Below are 23,639 nucleotides of genomic sequence, written 5' to 3' on the forward strand. Positions count from 1 at the left end.
AGTCAGTGACGCTGTATGCTAGCAGGTGCCAACATGAAGGACAAGGGGCGTTGTCTAGTTCAGCTGTCTTAAACAGGAGAGGACGCCATGGTGACCAGTGTATGCCTGAGCTCCGACAAAGGATCAGAACCCAATGAATCCTTACCCCCACCTGTGAGGAGGCTCACAGGAACTCACAGTGCTGTGGATGCCAGGCTGCTGCCCCTGCAAAGCCGTGAGTGCTACTCACCAGCAGCAGCTGCTGTAGCTCTTTGCGATGTCTGAGTGAGAAATGCTCCTAAGGAGTCCTGTAGAACAACTCACTATCTACCTGAAACACAGCCACCTCCTGGACGACTCCCAATCCAGATTCTGCAGCAACCACAGCACAGAAACAGCCCTGATCACGGCCACATATGACAAGCTGGGCCTCCTTGACAAAAAAAAGAAAGACGCCCTTATCCTCCTCGATCTCTCAGCAGCATTAGACACCATTTACCACCACATGCTCATCGCTAGACTTCACTATATAGGCACTCAAGAAGCTGCCCTCAGATGGTTCGCCTCCTTCTGCACTAACAGAACACAATGAGTCAGACTTCCACCCTTCACCTCCAGTCATCTGTGGAGTCCTTCAAGGCTTGTCACTCAGCCACACCCTCTTCAACATTCACATGTCCCCCCTTGCCTACATAGTCAGATCCTACCGGACTCAACAATATATCCTATGCTGATGACAAGCAACTCATCCTCTCCCTCTGTGAAAACTCCACGGTGGTCAGAACCAGCTTCCACCAATGCATGAGCAGAATCACCAACTGGATGTGGAATAACTGCCACAAGTTCTACATAGACAAGATGGAAGTCTTGATCTTCGGCAGTGACAACTTCCCTGGGACACCTCCTAGGGGCCCACAGAACTGGGGCCTGCTCCAAACCCAGCTGAGCACACTAGGAATCTCTATATCATCCTGGACAGCAAACTCACCATGAGGTCCCAAGCCGATGCAGTGTCATACTCCTTCTTTTGCATCCTGTGCATGTTACATAAGATTTTCCAGTGGCTTCCCCAAAACACGAGACTCACAATCATCCAAGCCCTTGTCACCAGATCACTGGACTACAGAAACACCCTCTACGTAGGGATCGAGGTCCACCTAGTTAAAAAACTATAGACCATCCAGAATGCCACAGCACGACTCATTCTGCTTCTCCCTCGTCGCACCCACATAACCCCTCACCTCATAAAACTCCTCTGGCTTCCGGTTCAGAAGAGATGCTAGTTCAAGCTCCTTACCTATGTGTTCAAGCCCTGCATGACTCTGGACCTGCCTACATCAACCACCGCCTGAGATACCACAAGCTCTCCAGACACCTCTGCTCCACATCCCTCGCGCTGGCCCATACCTCCAGAGCAGGAGGATGCAACTTCTCCTACATTGCAGCCATACCCTGGACTGGCCTCCCCCTGCATCTCAGAACCTCCCCTACTCTACAGGAGTTCCATAGCATGTTGAAAACCTGGCTCTTTGACAGAGACCCTGGACCGTGCCAGCACCTTAGATACCCTCACGGATGACTAGTCATGCTTTACAAGTTGACTGATTGATTGATAGAGCAACCCCTGGAGATGAAGGTAAGACTGATTGCAGGGCTGGATGGTACTGGGGAACTTGTTCTGCCGCTTAGCGCTTTGGGCATTGGGACACTTTTTTTGGGAAGAGTCGGAGTGGGACTCCTGAGACTCAGATTACTAGTAGGACTTAACCTGAATGTCTCCTACGGTGAATGGGAAATTACCACTGCCAGTACTGAGGGGGAAGTGGGATTTTAAGGGACCTGCCTATTGAACATAAGAGCCGTACTCTACTTTGTGTTCATATATAAATACTCCTTTTTTCATAAAAGAAAAAGTATTTGACTGAATAATTATTTATTGTTGCTATAGTGAGCCTGTGTTCACCTCCTACATCTACCTACCCCCAAGAAGCCTTGGACTGCTCGACCCATGCCACCAGTGAGAGTCAAGTGCTGAAGAGGGTCATGGCCTAGTTGCTTGGGATCCATAATAAGTCGGGCCCTGGGGCAGCAGGGACAACTCCCACAGTTAGGCTCAGTAGCCCATACTTTCCCTATGGCCCTCTAAAAGGGGTTCTGACAAAAACAAACACTAATTCTCCTATAAGGTAAAAAAAAAATAAGTACTTCAAAAATATATATTCAGTTCTCAAAGTGAGTTGATATACAAGGATGAAGGAATATAATTCAGGAGTTCAATTCAGAGGGTTCGACGCAGGCACAGATTTTTTTCTGCAGGATACATAAGGTACAAAATCACCCTTTTCAAGTGGCCACAAGCTATCAAAATGCAGGCAGAAACTAAAAGAATCCCTAACTGCAGAAATCAAAACATGCACTCAGAAAACTTGCAATTACACTCTTAAAAGCTGCGTTGTCTCCAGCTGTCAATGCAAAAGGAAAACGACCTAGTAGATGTATTTTTCAGTCTGGTTATGCTAACTTAAACATAAACAAATGAACATGAAACTTATGATTAATACATCTGACCTGATATAGGTCATGCTGTTATCATTATCTCTCTTTGAAGTGGCCCATTCCAAATTTCAGAAATGTTCAACTTGCACAAAGGCACAACAGCCTTGAACTATAATTCTCCCTATCATGAGAGCTCATTATTCCCACATATCAGGCAAGCAAGGTCATCATGTTCATAAGGATCCAACCACGATCCCACCCATTCTCAGTGCGCTTAGGCCTGATGGCGAATGCTGGACTCTGTCTCAAATGTTCTGAAGGTCGCATGAAAGTATCAATCTTTCCTCAGACCTGCTCCATACACAGCACTTTCTTTGATAAGACCAAACCTCTTTGTAGCATATTAATTGATCTGAGTATGGCTCTTTTGCACAAGCAAACTGCAGCTTTTCCTCATCGGTAGCCCCTTCTACCTGGACAGCCACAAGACTGGAGACCACTGCCTCTCTACCAATCACTGTCCTATTTCTTTGCTGTCTAGCTCAATAGACCACTTGTTTACATAGTTCACTGAAAGACTGAACCCTTTATCATCTATGCAACTATCAGCAATACATATTTTATCTAGTTAGTTAAAAGCTAATGACACTTATAGCAAGCCATCCAAGAAAAATAGGTAGCTCTGGGACGCAAAAGAGATTTTTATTGTATCAGACAGAGCTAATGGGATCAATAAACCTAGAATGAAAAACTTTGATAGGATGCCCTTCGGTATCTAGCTGACGATGTAGCTGTTAAAGTGCTGCTGAATGTTTTCTCATTAGTGCAACAATACATAAATGTGCAGGTTCCGACATCCTTTTTACAAGCTGTGAAAGGTTTGCCCCAGTGGCTGTCTCGCCGATTTGGAGGTGCAGGTCAGTGCTTTGCTCCTCTCCCTTCAAGTGATGTACAGGGTGCATACCGAGCTGCTAGCCCAGTCAGAGACACTGTATACAATGGGATTGGAGTGTTGCAGCAACTTTTGTGCTGAAAGATGACATGGCGGTGGGAATGTCATAATCCTTTACTGCTGCTTAAGAGATTTCAGGGCTCAATGGCTATACCTGGAGACTACAATTATACCACAAGTAATCAAGAAAATATATTTGGAGAAGCTTTTACGCCTCCTCCCCATTCGATTCAACAAGGGGTACAATCACACTCCCACATTACCCTGACTACAGCTATTGAGTCTGCCTATTCTTTCATACCAATGAACTCAAAACCAAATGGGAGACAAAGCCACAAAATATACTAATCTCATTAATCACAAGCATCATGGAGAGCTTACAGCATCCTCTGGTAAAATATGTATTCCATATAAACTCAGAGGGGCTGATTCCGAAAGGGTCTCTGCACTCATGGCAGAGGTCCGCAGTTGTGGAGCGGGAGTCACACTCGTGTTGGTGGGCCCACACTGGTAGCCGGACCTCAGCAATGGTTAAATGCAGTACAGAGGTCCCGCCACTAGTGGGGAACCCCTGCCACGACTGCGGGGCCTCTGCTACGAGTGCGGAGGCCCTTTGTGAATCGGGCCCACAATCCCTGCATTGTCATCTGAGGAGTCTCCCAACATAGTTTAAACAAATGCCCAAGGAATGTAATGCTAGGAATGTGAGGCCTGGGGATAGTTTATCCATCATTGTCCAGAACGAAGAGACATACCTAAGAAGATTGGGTTAATTTCCGTCTAGGCTAGTAATACTCCCATGAGTTAAAGCCATATACATTTATAGAGGTCTTTATTAACGGAGTATGCATCACGGCTCTACTCGGTCTACTATATCTGCAAACTGTGGTGGGTGCAGAGAGAAACTCCACTCATGGAAGAACAACAGAAAGATCGTAAGGAATATGTATAAAAAATAAATCAGCTCTTGATGTTTACAAGAGCAAACATTTTAATCTGAATACATCTGAGTAATCCTTGTTGTTCCTTTTATCAGAATGTTTGTCATACCCTAAAGTGTTCTTTAGTCACAAGAATCACCGAACTCTGGTAACTTTCAGGTAACTGTGGATTAGGTTAGGCACTTTGAACACTCCACAGACTATGCTATCCCCCTGGCGAACGTCATTTTCTGTTCTGCCATCTAAAGAGTCTTTCCTTGGCCTTTTCGGGTTACCTATGGCGCATAGTATAGCCTCTTATAATTTGACACACAAAGTTTTCATGTTTACATGCATCGAACTGCAGCATATTGTGCTTTTGACTCTTGCCAATTTACACCTAATAAGAAACTTTCTCCTTTCAGCTACAATGCTGTGTTCTGAAACAAAGTGACTTTTTCATCTAATTTCTGACTCTTCATTAATGTCTAAAGCTTCAGGTTCTCCTCCAGTTCCCAACCTGAGAAGTGATCAAAAATATTCTGTTTCTCATAAACCAAACGATGAAAAAATATTGCAAATTTGCCCTTGCAGTCAAACATTTCTCACCTTCAATTTCTATGAGGTAATTACTGAAGGATCTGAACCAATGTTTCAAGTTTCTTTTAAGTTCACCAGGGAAGAAATGAGGTGAGTTGATATTTTAGATATAATCTGTGGCTGCTTGTGGATATAGAGCGGTCCCAAAATTAATATGAGCTCCATCTCAAAAAATGAAACGACATTTAAAAAAGACTTTGGTCTTGTCGTACTTCAACTCTGTTTTCATATGTCTCATGGTGCAGCTGTTAGCTCGAACAAAACAGTGAGTCGGCGCCAGAAATATTTATATTTGTATACATTGAACCCGTAAGAACCAGCTAGTGGTACTGAACAGGCAGGAGCACTGGTGGAATGAGGTTTCAATACAGTACAGATTAATAAACATTTCTGAAAATCATAGGGCCTGATTCTAACTTTGGAGGACGGTGTTAAACCGTCCCAAAAGTGGCGGATATACCACCTACCGTATTACGAGTTCCATAGGATATAATGGACTCGTAATACGGTAGGTGGTATATCCGCCACTTTTGGGACGGTTTAACACCGTCCTCCAAAGTTAGAATCAGGCCCATAGTCTCTTATATTGTGTGTGCTTCGCAGAATGCACAACAATTCAGCATTCGAAGTTTGATAAATAAAAATTGGAAAAAAAATTATTGATTGCTTTGGCCAAACTCCTTTAAAATAAGCAAAATATGATGATTTGATATGATAAAAAGAAAATACACTTTTCAATGCGTGAGCATTGCAGTGTGCGCTCAAACTCCTCATAATTTGACAGAAAATTCATAGTAAATGCGGCCCTAAGATGGCCCCTCTAATGAATGCTTGTCATCTACAGGGAGTGCAGAATTATTAGGCAAGTTGTATTTTTGAGGATTAATTTTATTATTGAACAACAACCATGTTCTCAATGAACCCAAAAAACTCATTAATATCAAAGCTGAATATTTTTGGAAGTAGTTTTTAGTTTGTTTTTAGTTTTAGCTATGTTAGGGGGATATCTGTGTGTGCAGGTGACTATCACTGTGCATAATTATTAGGCAACTTAACAAAAAAAAATATATACCCATTTCAATTATTTATTATTACCAGTGAAACCAATATACCATCTCAACATTCACAAATATACATTTCTGACATTCAAAAACAAAACAAAAACAAATCAGTGACCAGTATAGCCACCTTTCTTTGCAAGGACACTCAAAAGCCTGCCATCCATGGATTCTGTCAGTGTTTTGATCTGTTCACCATCAACATTGCGTGCAGCAGCAACCACAGCCTCCCAGACACTGTTCAGAGAGGTGTACTGTTTTCCCTCCTTGTAAATCTCACATTTGATGATGGACCACAGGTTCTCAATGGGGTTCAGATCAGGTGAACAAGGAGGCCATGTCATTAGATTTCCTTCTTTTATACCCTTTCTTGCCAGCCACGCTGTGGAGTACTTGGACGCGTGTGATGGAGCATTGTCCTGCATGAAAATCATGTTTTTCTTGAAGGATGCAGACTTCTTCCTGTACCACTGCTTGAAGAAGGTGTCTTCCAGGAACTGGCAGTAGGACTGGAAGTTGAGCTTGACTCCATCCTCAACCCGAAAAGGCCCCACAAGCTCATCTTTGATGATACCAGCCCAAACCAGTACTCCACCTCCACCTTGCTGGCGTCTGAGTCGGACTGGAGCTCTCTGCCCTTTACCAATCCAGCCACGGGCCCATCCATCTGGCCCATCAAGACTCACTCTCATTTCATCAGTCCATAAAACCTTAGAAAAATCAGTCTTGAGATATTTCTTGGCCCAGTCTTGACGTTTCAGCTTGTGTGTCTTGTTCAGTGGTGGTCGTCTTTCAGCCTTTCTTACCTTGGCCATGTCTCTGAGTATTGCACACCTTGTGCTTTTGGGCACTCCAGTGATGTTGCAGCTCTGAAATATGGCCAAACTGGTGGCAAGTGGCATCGTGGCAGCTGCACGCTTGACTTTTCTCAGTTCATGGGCAGTTATTTTGCGCCTTGGTTTTTCCACACGCTTCTTGCGACCCTGTTGACTATTTTGAATGAAACGCTTGATTGTTCGATGATCACGCTTCAGAAGCTTTGCAATTTTAAGAGTGCTGCATCCCTCTGCAAGATATCTCACTATTTTTTACTTTTCTGAGCCTGTCAAGTCCTTCTTTTGACCCATTTTGCCAAAGGAAAGGAAGTTGCCTAATAATTATGCACACCTGATATAGGGTGTTGATGTCATTAGACCACACCCCTTCTCATTACAGAGATGCACATCACCTAATATGCTTAATTGGTAGTAGGCTTTCGAGCCTATACAGCTTGGAGTAAGACAACATGCATAAAGAGGATGATGTGGTCAAAATACTCATTTGCCTAATAATTCTGCACTCCCTGTATAGAAACAAGTAACAAGATGGATCTTGTTGTAGCAGGGAGTTGACACTGTCACCATCTGCAGACATACAAAAAACTCAGTGGCTATTATTTAGTGCCACTCCTGTACCTCGACCAACGCATAGCCCTTTTGTGCTTCATCTAGGACAGCATTATTCTCAAGGCGTGAACTGAGTTGAGCAGAAACATGATGATCTCAACACTTTTCAAGAGCAGGCAATGGGGCGATTGACCTACAGCTGCCTGAAATGGAAGCATCAAGATTGAGATTCATAGATTATTTATGTCATGAGGAAGTTACGGAAATATATTAAAACATAACAAATTTAAACTATTCACATCTATAATGTTGTTTTCATAATCCACAATAATAATCACCCCAAATAGGGCAAATGATTATAAAGGTAGCTAACCTTTATTTGAAAATAATTACATGTTTGTCATCCAATAAACACATATGCCAGAATTTACAAAATAGCAAAGAGTAGAGGAAAAGCAACTTAAAGAGAAAACAATAAAAATTACTGAAATCTTAAATATATTAAGACAACTACAACATTTGCAGAAATTATAAAAAAAATCTTTGAAACACTGTCCAACTATAAAGGTCCAAATCAAGTATCACACAATCTTAAATATTTCAGAATGATTTAAGATTAAAAAAGAGTCTAGAATAAACTGTGATCAAAATACTAGCAACGGAAAGCCTGGGGGAAAAGGGTTTCACCACAAGAAAAAGTTCCTGTATAAAGACCCTGGTACAAACCCTACTGCAAAACATGGCTATCAAGGATCCCACATCAACACAGGGGTGATAAAACGATGGATATAACTATAAACAGTAGTTTGGAAAGTAATCTGCATTTTCTTAGGAAATCAAATTCTTAAAGAGAAAGAAGTGATTTGCTTTTATCATAGTTTATACATAAAAGGATATAGAAATGACGTTTCGAGTTCAAGCAGGTACACTTGTTTCTGGAGATTCCTAATGTACTCTGTTTCTATGGAGGTAAGAGAAGTCATATTCCTAAAGGAAAATTGAAAAACACATAGGATTAGGGCAGTGAAGCTCTTCTAGAACATTGTGCCAGTATCCTCCAATAATACCAAGCAAACAGCGTAACAAGCAATTGTGCAAAAACAAAATGTTCCTGCTTATGGTGACAGGCAGGGTAACATAACTATCAGTCCTAAGTATTTGACAATGACCTAGGTCATGAATCCATAAGACAGCAGTAGGTATTGTCTCTTTGTGTAGGATAGTATTTGTATGTTGCTGATCCACTGGTTAATGAACAACAGAAACGTTTTCAAACACATTACATAAATCATACACAAACCCATCAAAGAAATTATACATTCTGAAAAAAACTAATACCAATAACAAATATCTTTAGTACTGTATGACACAGTACCTCAGCTTTTTGCACACAAATAAATAATAAGTAAGAGTTAATCACCACTTCTGGTGGAACCTAGAAGTTTAGAATAGGTTTGCTCTCCGCATTCCCCAAGATCTGCAGCCCGGGCTGTCACATTTTGCAACAAAAAGGCAATTTTTTTGACCCAGAACAATATAGTGTGTGGACTTTAAGTGTGGGAGACTGTGCCCGGTCATGGTCTATGACTTGGCAGAGTATCTGGTAGCACCATGCTGCAGAACACGAGGATATCTGGTGCCAGTGGGTGGGTTTCAGTTTGAAAGCTCTGCTCTCACTGGCACCAGAAAACCGGTCTTCAGTGGTGACACAGGGCAGTCGGGGCTGCAGGATGCTTGGTGGACAGATGTGTCATGGTGTTATAAGTGACAGAGGGGTAAAGAGGTCATGAGCATAGGTGGAGGACCAGTGGATACGCAGGGAAGGGGTTCATAGAAGGCACGGAGACAAGGGAAACACAGAAGTAGAGACATTCAGAAGGTGTACAGGAGGCTGGATTAATCTCAGGGGATGGGGAGCAATGGAAGTATGGGAATAAGACAAAGAGGTTCTAGAGTTTACAGGAGCTGTGTAGTCAAGGTTAACCAGAGATATGGGGTAGAGGTCCAATGGGCACCCGGGGGCAGCCTGCTGCAGGGAAAGAGAACACTGCAGACCAGGTGGTATGTAGGAAGGGACCACAAGAAACAGGCTGCAGAAACAGAGGGGCTCAATACAACAGGTACCACCAAAAGACACCAGATCATGCATATAGCTACAGATCTCGATCTCTTTGGTAATTCGTTCCGTCCTCTTGAAAGAGGAGGCACGTACCTATAAGTTTGTAGTCGCATGAACACACGGGCATCAGAGCTGGGCTGTCTGCCTCTTTATTGCTCACTATCATTTTACTAGCTAGCAGCAGAGCCAAAAAAGACCAGTCTAATTTAAAACAAATGCAATTTTGTGGGTTTTTTGTAAAAATTGCAGTTCTTGTTGGCACTTTGTTTGCAAAAACTCAAAACTGTGAAGTCTTTGGGGGTCTGACATACATTGAAAACATTTGTATATATTTATACGATGTGTTACTCTTTAGAATTTACCTATCTGCTTTTCTTTAAGACCTGATCAATATCTGAATGCATGTGAACACATCTCATGTTAAAAAAAAAAAACTATTCTAGTCACCTTAAATGTGAAAAATCAATGCACACTATAAAACATGGTGTTTCTTACCATATAACTCCATGTTCAGGACCAAGCACAATTTTTGAGTCTATTAACCAAGCCTGCTGTAAGGTATGCCATCACACATACAAGGAGTTTTCATATTCAGAAGCAACTACAATATACTGCTCTAGCTGGCACGGGCAGCAGTGGGGGTGAGCAATCCGACAGTAGGAAAGGAATGTCCAATTTGGTCTTATGTGTGCAGCTGACTTTATGATTTCAACAGTAATTATATGGGAGGGGGACACGTAGTAAGGTATTTGGCCATCGGGGATAGCACACCCTTGTCCTCATAAGACTTGGAGAGTGGGGCCACCTGCTTCCTTCCATATAGTTAAAATATGGCCCCAGGGTAGGGGACCCTGGGGCCCCTTAAGGCTCAGGGAGGAGAGCTACCCACCCACATCCTCTTTAATTAAAATATGGTACTCGAAGATGGGGGTCTTTAGAGCCCATTGGGCTTAGGGAGGGAGGCTACATGATTTCAGCCACTAATGTAAAAGTATTTAGCCCTGGGAATGGGGTCCCTGGGGCCTCTTAATGCTCCGGGAGGAGGACCACGTGTCCTCCTACCCTAATAATATATTTTTTGGCTCTGGAGGTCCCCAGGGCCAATATCAGCTTGGAGATAGGGGCTGTGCGCACTCCCTTCCCTTTTTTAAAAACAAAGGGCCTCGGTTTTAATTGTGCCTTGGGGGCTGCCCAACACTCTCTCCCCAGCAAGATGTTGGTTATTTGCGTGGGGAGTTGGACGCAGGCCCTGCAGCCATCGCCACACCACACACGACCACAGGCGGCATGGGATTGTTTGAGTGTAAGGGGTTGGCCGCAGGGCCTGACTGCAGGCCATGCCCTATAACAACCTCCCACTGTGCATGGCCAAAAGCCGACTGAAATAAGATGTAAAGACCACAGGTGGTTGTTGAAGCTTTGTTTAAGCTGTTTTGGTCCAATAATGGTTATGCACTGTTCTTAGCAATTTTGCAATAAAGGATAGTCTGTGAGTTTTGGGGAAAAATGAAGAAAAAGGGTAATGAACCTGGGCAGGGTTCTTTTATTTAAAATGACAGGGTTCTTCCCCTCAAATGAGTACCAAGATATGCTTGGCCTGGAAAATTCCTTATGTACTCATAGATTCCTCCCTTCACCACTGCCTGAGTGAGACATCAGTATTTCCGGCAACATACAATAATTTTGCTACCTGCAACTGCCCTGCCATTCTCCTGCCACCCTGCAGACATTCTTGTCAACAGAGTCCATCTTCCAGCAGCCATCACGGCACACCAACAGGAAAGTCACAGGCAAGGTAGGAGGAGATGACTTAGCTCAGGTCTAAACAAAACTCCGAAATAGTGAGTTCTTAATAGGGCCATTATACCCATTTTTCCCCTGCATTGGTTTTCAACCATACCTGGGCAACCAATATTAAAGGGATACCTTGGTTGCTCAAGGTTTTTTCATTATTTAAAGACTCTGGCTGGAATTATTACTAAAGTGCACCCTGGAATATGGTTGAGCCAATCCTGGTTTTTAGGAACAAGGATGAGAACCCATGATGAAGAATCCCACTGAGTGGGTGAGGGTCTAATAGAAGAAAGTGCTAATCTTTCCAAAAGTAGGATGACCTTAGTCTGTTTTTTTATCTCTGGGTGTGGGACACCTGTTGTGTTCTAAATAGAAAGAATGTATTCCCTGTCCTTTGAAACTGCTCTCTCACCTTCCCCATGGGACAGTCTGTTGGCCCTCCCACTGGTCCATTTGATAGTGGACCACAATTCCAGTAGGCTTCAGTGTTCAATCAAGCCTCATTTCAGTCCCCAGCCGAAAAGCTAGTCAGCACAGCAGCAAATTATGAGACTATACACAGTGGTCAAATCTTTGTTTTGGTCTGCTGCAATTTTGATGTAGTGCCTGTGATGTATGCAAAAGTTAGTAATTTCAATTCCATTGTATGTCACAAAAGGAAAATGTTTATGCAGGCATTATTACCCCTAATATTAACCTTAAATAAATAATTTGGGTCTTGTAGTGAGGCTTTGCTCAGGCACTTATAGAATGTAGTGAGCGCATCTTCAGATATATGATTTGAGATGTCGCTTTGATAAATCTCCCTAATCTGGTTACAGTAGTAGGTAGATCTAGGAGCACGGTGGGCAGAATAAATGGTTCAATCAGCACAGTAGCGAGCACGGTCTAGTAGTATTTTGAGAAAGGAAAAACCACTTCCTGTCACGTTAGCTTGCAGGATTGATGAGGGCGTCTCTGGGGCAATGCAGATAGGGCGGCGTCCCAGGAAGTAGCGCAGAATCTCTTTCCGTGTTCTGACATATGTCGGTGACAGCAGCACCTGGATGCAGAGCTGTATTTTTGTTAAAAAAACAGCAGAGGTGGAGATTCACAGCTGTCCTATGAGTCTTGTAATGTAAGACAAGCATATTAAATAAGGCACAAGACATACAGCATAGACTTCAGCATTTTGACCCCTCTATTATTACTTCAAGCATTTTGAAAACGCATGGTGGTTTCCTAACAGGACCACGCGAATAGCACGCTGGTGTGAGTAGGGAGTTCCTTCCTCATGGATGGACCCGGATTGTTAGTTCAGTTTTTAAGTACTTTGGTGTTCCACATTAAATTTTCTTTGCACTGTGTACCATACTTAGAAAGGGAGTTGCTTAAGTTATTTCTCCCTGTTGGTATTCATGAAGTGCACAATGGACTGGGCTACATATAAACTATTAGGAAATAATAGAATAATAGTTACAGAATGTAAGGCATGCGGAGATGGCGGGCTTACGTCCACAGCACCGAAAGGGACAACTCTTGTTTGTGACACAAGAAGAGGTATATAGCAACAAATCTTTTTTTAACATAAGAGACAATGATTCATTTTAGAACTGTGATCATTTATGTATGTTTGTTTTATTTGAAGGGATACATGCGCCTTATAGGTACTGAAGAGGCCGGAATTGAATAGGCCCAAACGTGTCGACATCAACATACCAGAAGTGCCTACTGTTTACTGATATATGGGCAGTGGTGGATTCCAGTGTTCCTTCTAAGGAGAAAATAATAGCAATAGACTGTGACAATTAAGTTGAGCCTAATGGACTACCTGGCCAGGCGGACCAGTATTGATTGAAATGAAGGTGGATTACGGCCGTCTAACAAAAAACATATATGGGCGATGCACTGTATAAAATGGTTTTTAGAGAATATATGAGAGGTTTAGGTATTTGTCCCAGAGGTGTATCTAGAGTGGCAACTGGTTAATACTGCGTGGACTGTACATTCAAATAATAAAAGAAATGACATGTAATAGGTCAATAATAATTAAAGGTTTATTGGTCTAAATGATGTTTATTGATTGATCCCTCAAGAGTCAATTTTGTACTTTATGATTATTATGTGGCCAATATCAGTCAAAAGAAAAATAAACCAAGGCTTTAACACAACGAGTGACTCTGCGCAGAGGGAAAAAAAGGTGTGGGCATCAGTAAAGCCGCTAATCGCCTAAAGCCTAAAGATGACTTCCCAAAGTTTTCCCTGATCACAGCGTTTGTTATTAATCTCACAAGACTTTGAGGTGGACATCTTGGGGTCAGGCTGTCCCAATCTGCGAAACTGAAAGCTGATGAGGCTACCAGGACCGGGTCAGACCCGCATTTGAGACCTCACAAATGTATAAACAAATACCTGCTGCAGTGAAAAAAACATGAAAACGAATTTCTATTTACAGTGTGTGTGGGACGTAAAGGACTGAATGAGTTTGATGACTTTTTTTTTACTTATCTGATATATAGTGACTCAAGAATTTCAATGAAGCATTCACTAGGAGGCACAATAAACAGCAAACAGCAAATAGCATAAGGTAAGAGAGGTTTTCTCCACTGAACCTCTTTGAATATTCTTTTAGAGCAGCGTCAAAAGCCCCGGCAGACAGCAAGCTGTTACGTCATACCTAAAACAAATGAACCCTACAATTTGCATACAATAAAAAATAGCAATAGTTGAGTCTCAAAACATATAATGCATGACTCACCCAAAACTGGGAGCCAGCTTATTTGCCTTAATACTTTTTACATTGGTGAGCTTCTTTGAAAGTTCTGAAAGGAAAGTGAAATAACAGTTATTATTGGTCATTGAAAAATTATGTGAAAATATGCTAAGGCGCTTTGAAATACAAGTTATACCACTTTTTAATAGACTGAGGCATAGCAGCTCGATACAGAAATGCTGGTTATCTGGAGAAATGAAATGAATTAAAAAGGTTGTTTCTTAATTAAATACCTTGAAATATATGCCATGATCAAACTAAACTCGCAATTAATAGACTTAGATTGCATATCACAAGACAACCATCTGAAGCGGTTAACCTTAATAATATGTTTCGAAACTAGTTTGTTTAGTTGCTTATAAACTTTCCACCACAATACCGTCGGGCCATGGCTGGCACCGAAAGACTCATTTGGAACCCCCGCCACTGAGCTCAGCTCCGAAAAGTAAGCCTCAGCATACCATCTTGGTACCGAGTCAAACACCACTACCATCGGCTCCGAAAGCTCCGGCCTCCAACTTGGCACCGGCCACCCTGGTGCCGAAAAAAATGCTCCCTGTCTCCGCACCAACAAATTCAGGATCGAAACACAAAAGCGCTTCAGCACGGAAAAAATTAAAAGTCACTCAACCTTCAGAATCAAGTGCTTCAGTTGAGCCTATCCTTCACAAAATGAAGCAGCAATTAGATTCCAAACAAGCAAAGCTTCGTATCTAACCTCAAACTGCATATGTTCTGGTTAAGTCTGTTATTTCCATGCCTTCAAAAAGACAGCTTACTTGCAAAGAGGCCGTTGACATTCCTAGGCCTACTACTAAACATGAAAGGATGTATAGAGACTCTGGTGACATACACCATCCTTTGCCTTCTTCTCCACCGCTAACTACACCTACACTTTATTAGAGGTCAAATTCCTGCAGATTCCCTAGTGGTCTTTAATGCAAGAAAGAGAGCTAATTCTCAAGCAGCTAGCAATGCTCCTTTTCCTGACAAGGACAGCGAGTGAATCAATGCTTCTGGAAAGCGGATTGCCACTTAAGCTGCAAACCACTGGTACATTGCCACATTCAAGGCCTGCTTGCTAGGTATGACCTTGCCTACTGGTATGAGATGAAGGAGCTCCTCTAATATCTCCCAGAGCAGCAAAGAAAAAGGGGCCAAGAAATCATCAGCGAAGGACAGCTCATATCTAATAATTCTATTCGCTGCACCTTGGACTCGGCTGTCACGGCCACCGGGGGCATTAACTTTAGTGTTCCCTTGTGCCGACATTCATGGCTACGCATTTCTGGCTTCCGACCGGAGGTACAGCAAACCATCCTCAACATACCTTTTAACAAAGAGCACCTTTTCAGCCCCCTGGTAGATCAGGCATTTGAAAAGATGAAGAGAGAAAATGAGGTGGCCAAGTCCATGGGTGCTCCGCAAACCCCTGGTTTTCGTGGGGCTTTTCGTGGGCCAGTATATAAAACAGCCTCCAAAAAAATAGCCACTGACACCACATCCACTTATCAAAAGGGACAACCCCATTCATTATCCTATATAGGCTTTTACAAAGGTCACTACAATAATAATAACAGAGGCCGTGGGAAGACACCTTCCCCTATAGGCTCCTCAACTGCCTCAAAACAGTGACTTCCTTTGCCATCCCCCTGACTACTTAACACCTGTCGGGGGACGTCTTTAACAATTTCTTCACACATGGAAAATTATCACAACAGATCAATGGGTGCTCGATATTATTCAACATGGTTACTGTCTAGAACTCATTTCCACACCTCCAAACATCCCCCCTCTCACTTACAAGCTTTCATCAGAACATTTCATTCTGCTCCAACAGGAAGTGCAGGCTCTACTAAACAAGGGAGCTATATAACTCATTCCTCAACAACATCAAGGAACAGGGCTATACTCCCTATATTTTCTCATCCCCAAAAAGGAAGGGTCGCTATGGCCTTTTCTAGATCTCAGGCCTTGAATCATTATATCCTGTCAGAGCATTTTCAGTTTCAGATGGTCACATTTTAAGACATGACCCCACTGCTTTAACATGATGATTTCCTCTCAGCACTAAATTGAAAGGATGCCAACTTTCACATTCCCATTCACCCAGCGCATCGCAAACATCTCAGATTTGTGATAGCAGGACAACATTAGCAATTCAAAGTACTCACTTCTAGAGTCACAACCACCCCACGAGTGGTCACAAAGTGTCTAGCAGTAGTTGCAGCTCACTTGCACAGACAAAACATTCACGTCTTCCCATATCTGGGCGACTAGCTTATCAAAGTCAAGACCCTCAAACAATGTCTACATCACACTCCAGCCACTATAGACTTGCAGCATCAACTAGGCTTTACTATCCATTTCCAAAAATCTCACCTAGAGCCTCTTCAGATCCAACCCCATCTTGGGGCTGTTCTGAACACACAACTGGCATAAGCTTATCCCAAATTATCAAGGATACAAAACGTTCAAACACAGCTTTTGCATTTCCCCCCAATCAGTGAGTCACAGTCAAATGTGTTATGATGGCCTCTTGCATTGCTATAGTGCCAAACACCTGTCTCCACATGCGTCCATTGCAAGAATGTCTAGCATGCCAATGGTCTCCGGTACAGAGTCGTCTAGAGGATCTAGTGTTGGTAGACAGGTGCACCCATCGCTCTGTGCATTGGTTGAACAAAACCAACCTGTTAAAGGGACAGCCTTTTCCAGACCCTGTTCCAGAGATCATTGTGACTACAGACACATCTCACATGGGCTGGGGTGCTCACCTTCAGGATCTCACCGTCCAGGGCCTCTGGGATCCCAAACATCACACTATGCACATCAAATACCTCGAGCTTCTAGCTGTTGAACTAGTGTTGAAAGCGTTCACAGTTCAACTCATCAACAAAGTTGTCCTAATACACACAGACAACATGACAACCATGTACTATGTGGAAAAACAGGGGGAAACACAAGCTCTACAGCTTTCTTGCCTATCACATACAATCTAGCATTGAGCCATTCACCACAACATTTACCTGCTGGCAGAGCAACTCCCAGGGACACACAACAACTTTGCAGAGTGGGAATTCACCATCGAGTCCTGCTTCCCTACTTCCAAAAGTGGGGGTTTCCAGGCATAGACCTATTCACAACAAAAGAAAATGCAAAATGCCCACACTTTCCTTCTATATTCCTGCACCCTCAATCCAAGGGCAATGCTCTATGGATGAACTTTTCAGGGATATTTGTCTATCCTTTTCTGCCTCTCCCTCTCCTTCCGTTTCTGGTTAAGAACCTCAGGCAAATATCCCTCACAATGACAAGGGAGGAGGGAGCACACTGTCTCTCATCCCAGCACAGTTCACCCTTTGCATCCTGGTAAATGCAGTACGCTTACTTCAACGTTTCTGTAGTTTTTCACCAAAGTTGGTGCACGTAGTGCTGTTATCTCTAGACACATGTTTCTAGGTTTACCAATGATAGTGGTGGCTCCCAAGTGGGCCTGACAACCATTGTTCACCACTCTTCTACAACTATCAGTGGTTTCACACAAGAAGCTTCATCAGAACCCAGACCTTCTCACTCACAACCATGGTCAAATCAGGCACCCAAATACCAGGGAATTAAATCTTGTGATTATCTCCTGAAGTCATAGAGTTTGGATACCTTAAATTACCTCAAGAATGCATAGATATTCTTAAAGAGGCACATAAATCCACTACTAGAGCATGCTATGCAGCAAAATGGAAACGTTTTGTCTGCTACTGTCTATCCAAACAATAGGACCCCTTCAAGGTGTCAGTGCTGGGTATTCTTTTGTACCTTCTCCACTTGCAGAAAGCAAACTTATCATACACTTCCATCAGATTACATTTAGCAGATATAGCAGCTAACCTTCAAAACAGACAGGATTCTTCCCTTCAAAAGCCCAGTCATTAAAGCTTTTATGGAAGGACTTAAAAGAGTGATTCCGTCAAGGGTACCTCCACTGCCTTCTGAATATTATCATTGTACTCACTAGACTCACTGGTACACCATTTGAACCTCTACATTCTACAAAATTACACAGGTGACTTATCAAGAGAACCTGGTATATTAGGTCCAATGGAAATTAAATCTGAATATTAAGACAAGAATGAGAACCTGTAGAATGTTACCTTAACTGACTATATGAAGTCATACGACGAAGCCTCTCAAAATAATCTGAAACTGTCAAGGGCAAGAACAAGGTAAATGCACAAATGGCTGCTTCAGACAAATTAGTTTATTTTCTAACCCTTACCCTACTAGTTTCCTTTTGCCATTCAGCACAGGCTTCTCTACAGATCATGGCCCAGAAGCGCTGGGATTGTTAAGAGATTTTGCACACTCATGTAGTGGAGCAAGGCCCTGGCACATGCCTTTCAAGGGAAAGAAGAGTGCATTTTGCATAATGTGATTTTCTGACACACTATAGATATAACCCCCTGGTGCTCAGGTTTTGTTCAGTGTATTCAGTTCAGCAGTCTGGTTAAATTTAAAGAGGCCTGTAGTATAGTGAACTTACGTGGGTACAAAATAAAGGCCACTGCCTTTGTTTGTGTGTGTGTGTGTGTTCTTTTAAATAACAATGTTCATACATGGACAACATCACTGGACCACTTAATAAAACACAGAAGCGCTGATAAGACTGTAGTTTGTTTGTACAAATAGTGCATCCACTATTTTTCTTGAAAATGTAAGGATGACTTTTGACTCAGAGATTGGTCAGATTTACATGTCTCCGATGACTGCAGTGATAGTAGTTAACTGAATTAACTTATTTTGAAATCTGTAGGTGCGGATAGGATTTAGGTAGATGTGGAATAGTTCTAGCTTTCTATGCCTCAGGGTAAATGATGCATTATTTCTGTCAGTAGATGTCTATGCAGCACTGCTGTCTGTGGTGTTCTCCATCCAGAAAATATGGTGCCAGCTGTAGGCACCATGCGCAATCCTACCCTTGTTATTCAACCCACCCACCTTCCTTGGAAGCTTAATTGTTCTGAGGATCTGCAGAAGACAGGCTCACAGCGCACCTCTATGAGTTTATAAAAAAATTTAAAAACAATACGTGGTATATTTTTCCCAATTCAAGTGGCCAAACTATGGAATTCATTATCTCCAAAAATAAGATCCATGGATAACTATCTTATCTTCAGAAGACTACTGAAGAAGTTGTCTCTTTCCTACATAACCACCATACTCAAACACTAATGTACAAAATATCCTTGTGTATGTAAACGTTTATAATTTGATTATATGTATGTATATAGATATGTGTATTTCTTTGTGCAAATATGAATAACAACTATGGTTTTTAAAATATATAGATACTCTTAAGGTCTGCCTAACAAATAAATATATTACTTATGGTTAAAATATATATGTATATATATATATATATATATATATATATATATATATATACATATATATATATACACACACACAAATATATATATATATATATATATATATATATATAGATATACATATTTATATACACACACACATATATATATAAAAATATATATATATATATATATATATATATATATATATATATATACACACACACACATATATAATACATATTATTCTATGCTTTTATAACATACAACTTTAAATCTCAATAGATTATCTTCCTTATACATATATACCCTTTCCATGTAGTCTTGTATCTATATAGGTATTACTTTACTCCTACTGTACAAGAGAAAACAAACTCACTCTCTCCAATGCACTACTCTGTCTCACCCTATACCTTTCTCAATCTATCCTCTAGCTCAATTCTACTACTATAATCTCCAAAATAACCCTTTCCTGACCCTTCCCTCCTCTATCCCTCCTGGCTCACTCCAAATCTCAGTTACTACTAAGATCTCCCAAACAACCCTGCTAAATTCCTCCTTCATGTATCTCTCCTTTGACTCATTCCAAACTTCATTTCACTACTATGATCTCCCTAATCCCATTCGGCAGACTCTTCCTTCCTCCATCTCTCCTTGTACTCATCCCAAACCTCATTTCACTATTATGATCGTTCAATTAAAACTTTGTAGATTCTTTCCTTCTATCACTCCATTATTCTATTCAATCCATCTAACAGACTCACATGCCCACTGCTCAGAGTAGCTCATATTTCCCTATACTAATCCACCACTAATCCTTCTGGGTTCCAGGGTAGTGTGCTACTTGACGAAAAGCACATCAACGCCTTGTCAGGGGTAGTAAGCACTATATAAATACAATTACAATCTTTATGAAGCTGTGAGCTATGAAACAACTTAGTAGCAGAACACATTTCCATACACGCAACATTTTACAACAGGAAAGTGTTTTTAAAAAATAAAACAGGTTTATGTATTTCATTCGTTAACACATATTAAAGCAGAGGCAATTTTAGACGGGAGACGGGTAAAATAAAGCCATTTTTGGCTTTTAAAAAATCAAGATTTTCCCGCCTCAATGGAGTCTATTGGCATGTTTATGTTTCCTTCACAATGATTTATGAAAATGGGATTACAAAATGTGTATAAACTAACAAAACAGGTTTTTATTGATTGTACAGTATAGAAAATGGTGGTCATACCCTGATTTTCTAGGTAAATAACGTGTTGCTATGTAACAACATGATATGGACATATGATATGATTCAGCAGAAACACAAATTGTGAAACTATTAAAATTGAGAAACAGGAAAGACAACTTGAAATTTATGAGAAAAGATTTTCCAGAAGTCATACAATGTAATAACATGTGAAAAACTTTACAGCCCTAGTATCAAACCCCAGGTGTGAACGGAAAATAATAGTAAAAATAAATCAGCATCAAAACTTCTAAAAAATCAGCCATAAGAAGAGTGCAGAAAACTACATATCAATAATATAACTAGGAGAAAAAGGTAACAGTTGTATGGAATTGTTTGGGGCAATACCTACATGTCCAAGTGACTGGATGGTTTAGAAATCTACTTGCTCAGTAAAGGTCATCATTGGAAATCACAGTAGCAAATAATTTTTACCTTTAATGTTTTCTGAATGACCTTTACCTACTTAGCTGCTCAAACTCAGAACAAAGAAATGACTCACAGTGGTGACTTTAGTTTGGAATTAAAAACAGTTGAGTGGGTTTTAGTGTCATTAGCTGATCAACCACTATGTGCACACTTGATAATTTAGGAAAGGCATGCATGGTTTCCTTGTGGTTCATGGTATCGCTGAAAGGCACAAGAGATAAGTAGTGCTGTAGCCGAGACCTTGATTTCAGTTCTTGTGGAAACCTTACTGTTTACTTTTCCTTGAACTGTGTTTGAAAGAACAGAATCTGAACAATAAAGAAGTATTCTAGGGATATACTGTTGTATTGTCATATGTGGAGAAATGAAACATGATAGTACTAATTCTCAACTCTCTTGAAGAGGTAGAGAATTATATTATTTTGCTTCACATTAGTGGATTCTATTAGCTGAAAGATTTTTCGAAGGAAATCACATATGTCTTTGTTCACTGCATTCACATCTCATGGTTGCATTGGATTTTACATCCTCTCTGAAAAGTGGACATGTCGTAGATCAGAAAGGTTTCAGACCAGTCTCTAAATTCCTTTTTTGGGGAATTGAAAACTGAAATCATCCCATATTACTACTTCTATCTTTCTCAGATTATTCAGGTTGGTTTCAGACAAATATGTAGAGTACTAAGGGCCTTATTACAACTTTGGTGGTTGGTCTGAGCCAACTGGCAAAGTCACGGGGATTACGATGTTTCCACCGGGCTGACCGGCAGAAACATCATATAACGCCATTTACGCAGGTCAGACCGGCAGAAACAGTGCCACTGTGCCACACCCACACCCTTGGAATGCACACTGTGCACATTCCAAGGGTGCTGGCAGGGGGCCTCTGCACTGCCCATGCCATGGGTATAGACACTGCAGCCCACCGTGGCCCTAAGCACTGGCTTCCTGCCAGCCTTTTCAAGGCGGGGACCCTGCCATGAAAAGTCTGCCGGAAAGGGGACTCTTGATCAGCACAGTGGCACTGAACTCAGCGCCACTGTGGCTGACCACAACTCCATCCACCGCCACTCTGTCACAAACCATGTTCTGGTGGTGATCCCCTGGTAGAGAGTAAAACGAAATTACGAACCACAAACAGTTATCATGGGAATGATATTCCTCAAATGCCATATCGCTATAAATATCGATAACTATAGTTTTGTATGTCATATAATACAACAACTTAAGAATGCACGGTTTGAGCTACATATATTATTGAATAACTAAGTAGCTGTTCTATCAACAATATATAATTTTATTGAATTCATTTACAAAATATTGAAGATATAAAACCAAATACAAAAAACATATTGACATTCACCTGACTCAATCATTCCACATGCATTCTAGGCTAAAACCTCAAGAATACAATATCCACACAAAAAAAAAATACAAAAAAGTGATCCTAGTATCATACACTTTATACAATAACAAAATAGAATCCAAAAATGGACATATGATAATCCAATATAAATACAAATCCAAGAATATTAGGGTAACTGTCTTATATACCAATAAACAAGAGGGGATGAATGTCCACGTAAAGTGATGATAGTATTATGTTCTCAAGTGAGATTCAATGGGAACCTGTTGCCTACGCGCGTTTCGGTATTCCTCGATTATTGAGGTCACCTTCATCAGGGCAGTTCCAAGTGTTACAATCCATTGTTGATGCAATCCCAGCAGCCGGACATTCTAATACTTTCTTGCGCCAAATTCTGAGAACATGCCACAGATTTACGGAATATCTGTTGCAGAAGTCTGTTATAATTCCTAATGTGAAAATATTTCATTTTCAAGATAACAACAAGGAATGTCTTTTGCCGTCAATAAGGATTCAAAGGTCTGGGATCCTAATAACAAAAAACTGAGGAGGAGACACTACTTCGAAGTCCTCTAGTTAGTCCCATATTTGGTTCACCGTGGTCTCAGGATTAGACGGAATGGCATTCCCTGGTGGTCTGACCCACAGGGTCGTAATCTGGTGGTCAGACCACCAGAAGTGCGGCAGTCTTACCTCTACGGTGAGTCTGGCAGTCTTAAAACCCCCAGGCTCGTGATGAGGCCCCAAGACTACCACTGTTCACTTGTTAGACAATGATCTGAACATGGTAGATGGAGGTGATTTTTTGTGTGCCACTACTAGACCTCTTTGTGACTTCTGATAAGATGGACCATAAGTTTTTCTCTCCGTCTTCTCTCCAAATTCAGAAATGTATAGGGTGGTGGCAAAATTGCTCACTTCTTTCCTAAGAGACACATCTCAATTTGTCAAGTTTGAATTACTCAGGTTGCTTGTCATCCACCAACTTTGAAGTGTTTCTCACAGTTACTTCTTATAATATAGGTTTGACATGTATATGGAAATACTAAGGTCTATAATGCCTGCCATCCAGGGAGCAGTCACTTTTCCTTGCCTAAAGTATGAAGCCTTTTTTGACATCTCAAGTCTAAACTCCTACAAGGAAACACTACAGAATTGGAGATCTAACTCTGAATACGATTCGGTT

General features: G+C 41.4%; 1 protein-coding gene across 1 annotated transcript in view; it reads right to left on the minus strand.

Annotated features, from left to right (window-relative positions):
- Positions 1–23,639, minus strand: part of LOC138282619 (myosin heavy chain, clone 203-like) — a 262,838-nt gene that overhangs the window by 181,624 nt on the left and 57,575 nt on the right. Inside the window, exons 2-3 of the mRNA XM_069220406.1 lie at positions 14,041–14,104; positions 8,287–8,377 (exon numbers count right to left, since the gene is read on the minus strand). Coding sequence (XP_069076507.1) covers positions 8,287–8,377; positions 14,041–14,104 — 155 coding nt within the window. The remainder of the gene's footprint in view (positions 1–8,286; positions 8,378–14,040; positions 14,105–23,639) is intronic.

The sequence above is a fragment of the Pleurodeles waltl genome, chromosome 2_2, assembly GCF_031143425.1.
Source record: "Pleurodeles waltl isolate 20211129_DDA chromosome 2_2, aPleWal1.hap1.20221129, whole genome shotgun sequence".
NCBI classification, from domain to species: domain Eukaryota; kingdom Metazoa; phylum Chordata; class Amphibia; order Caudata; family Salamandridae; genus Pleurodeles; species Pleurodeles waltl.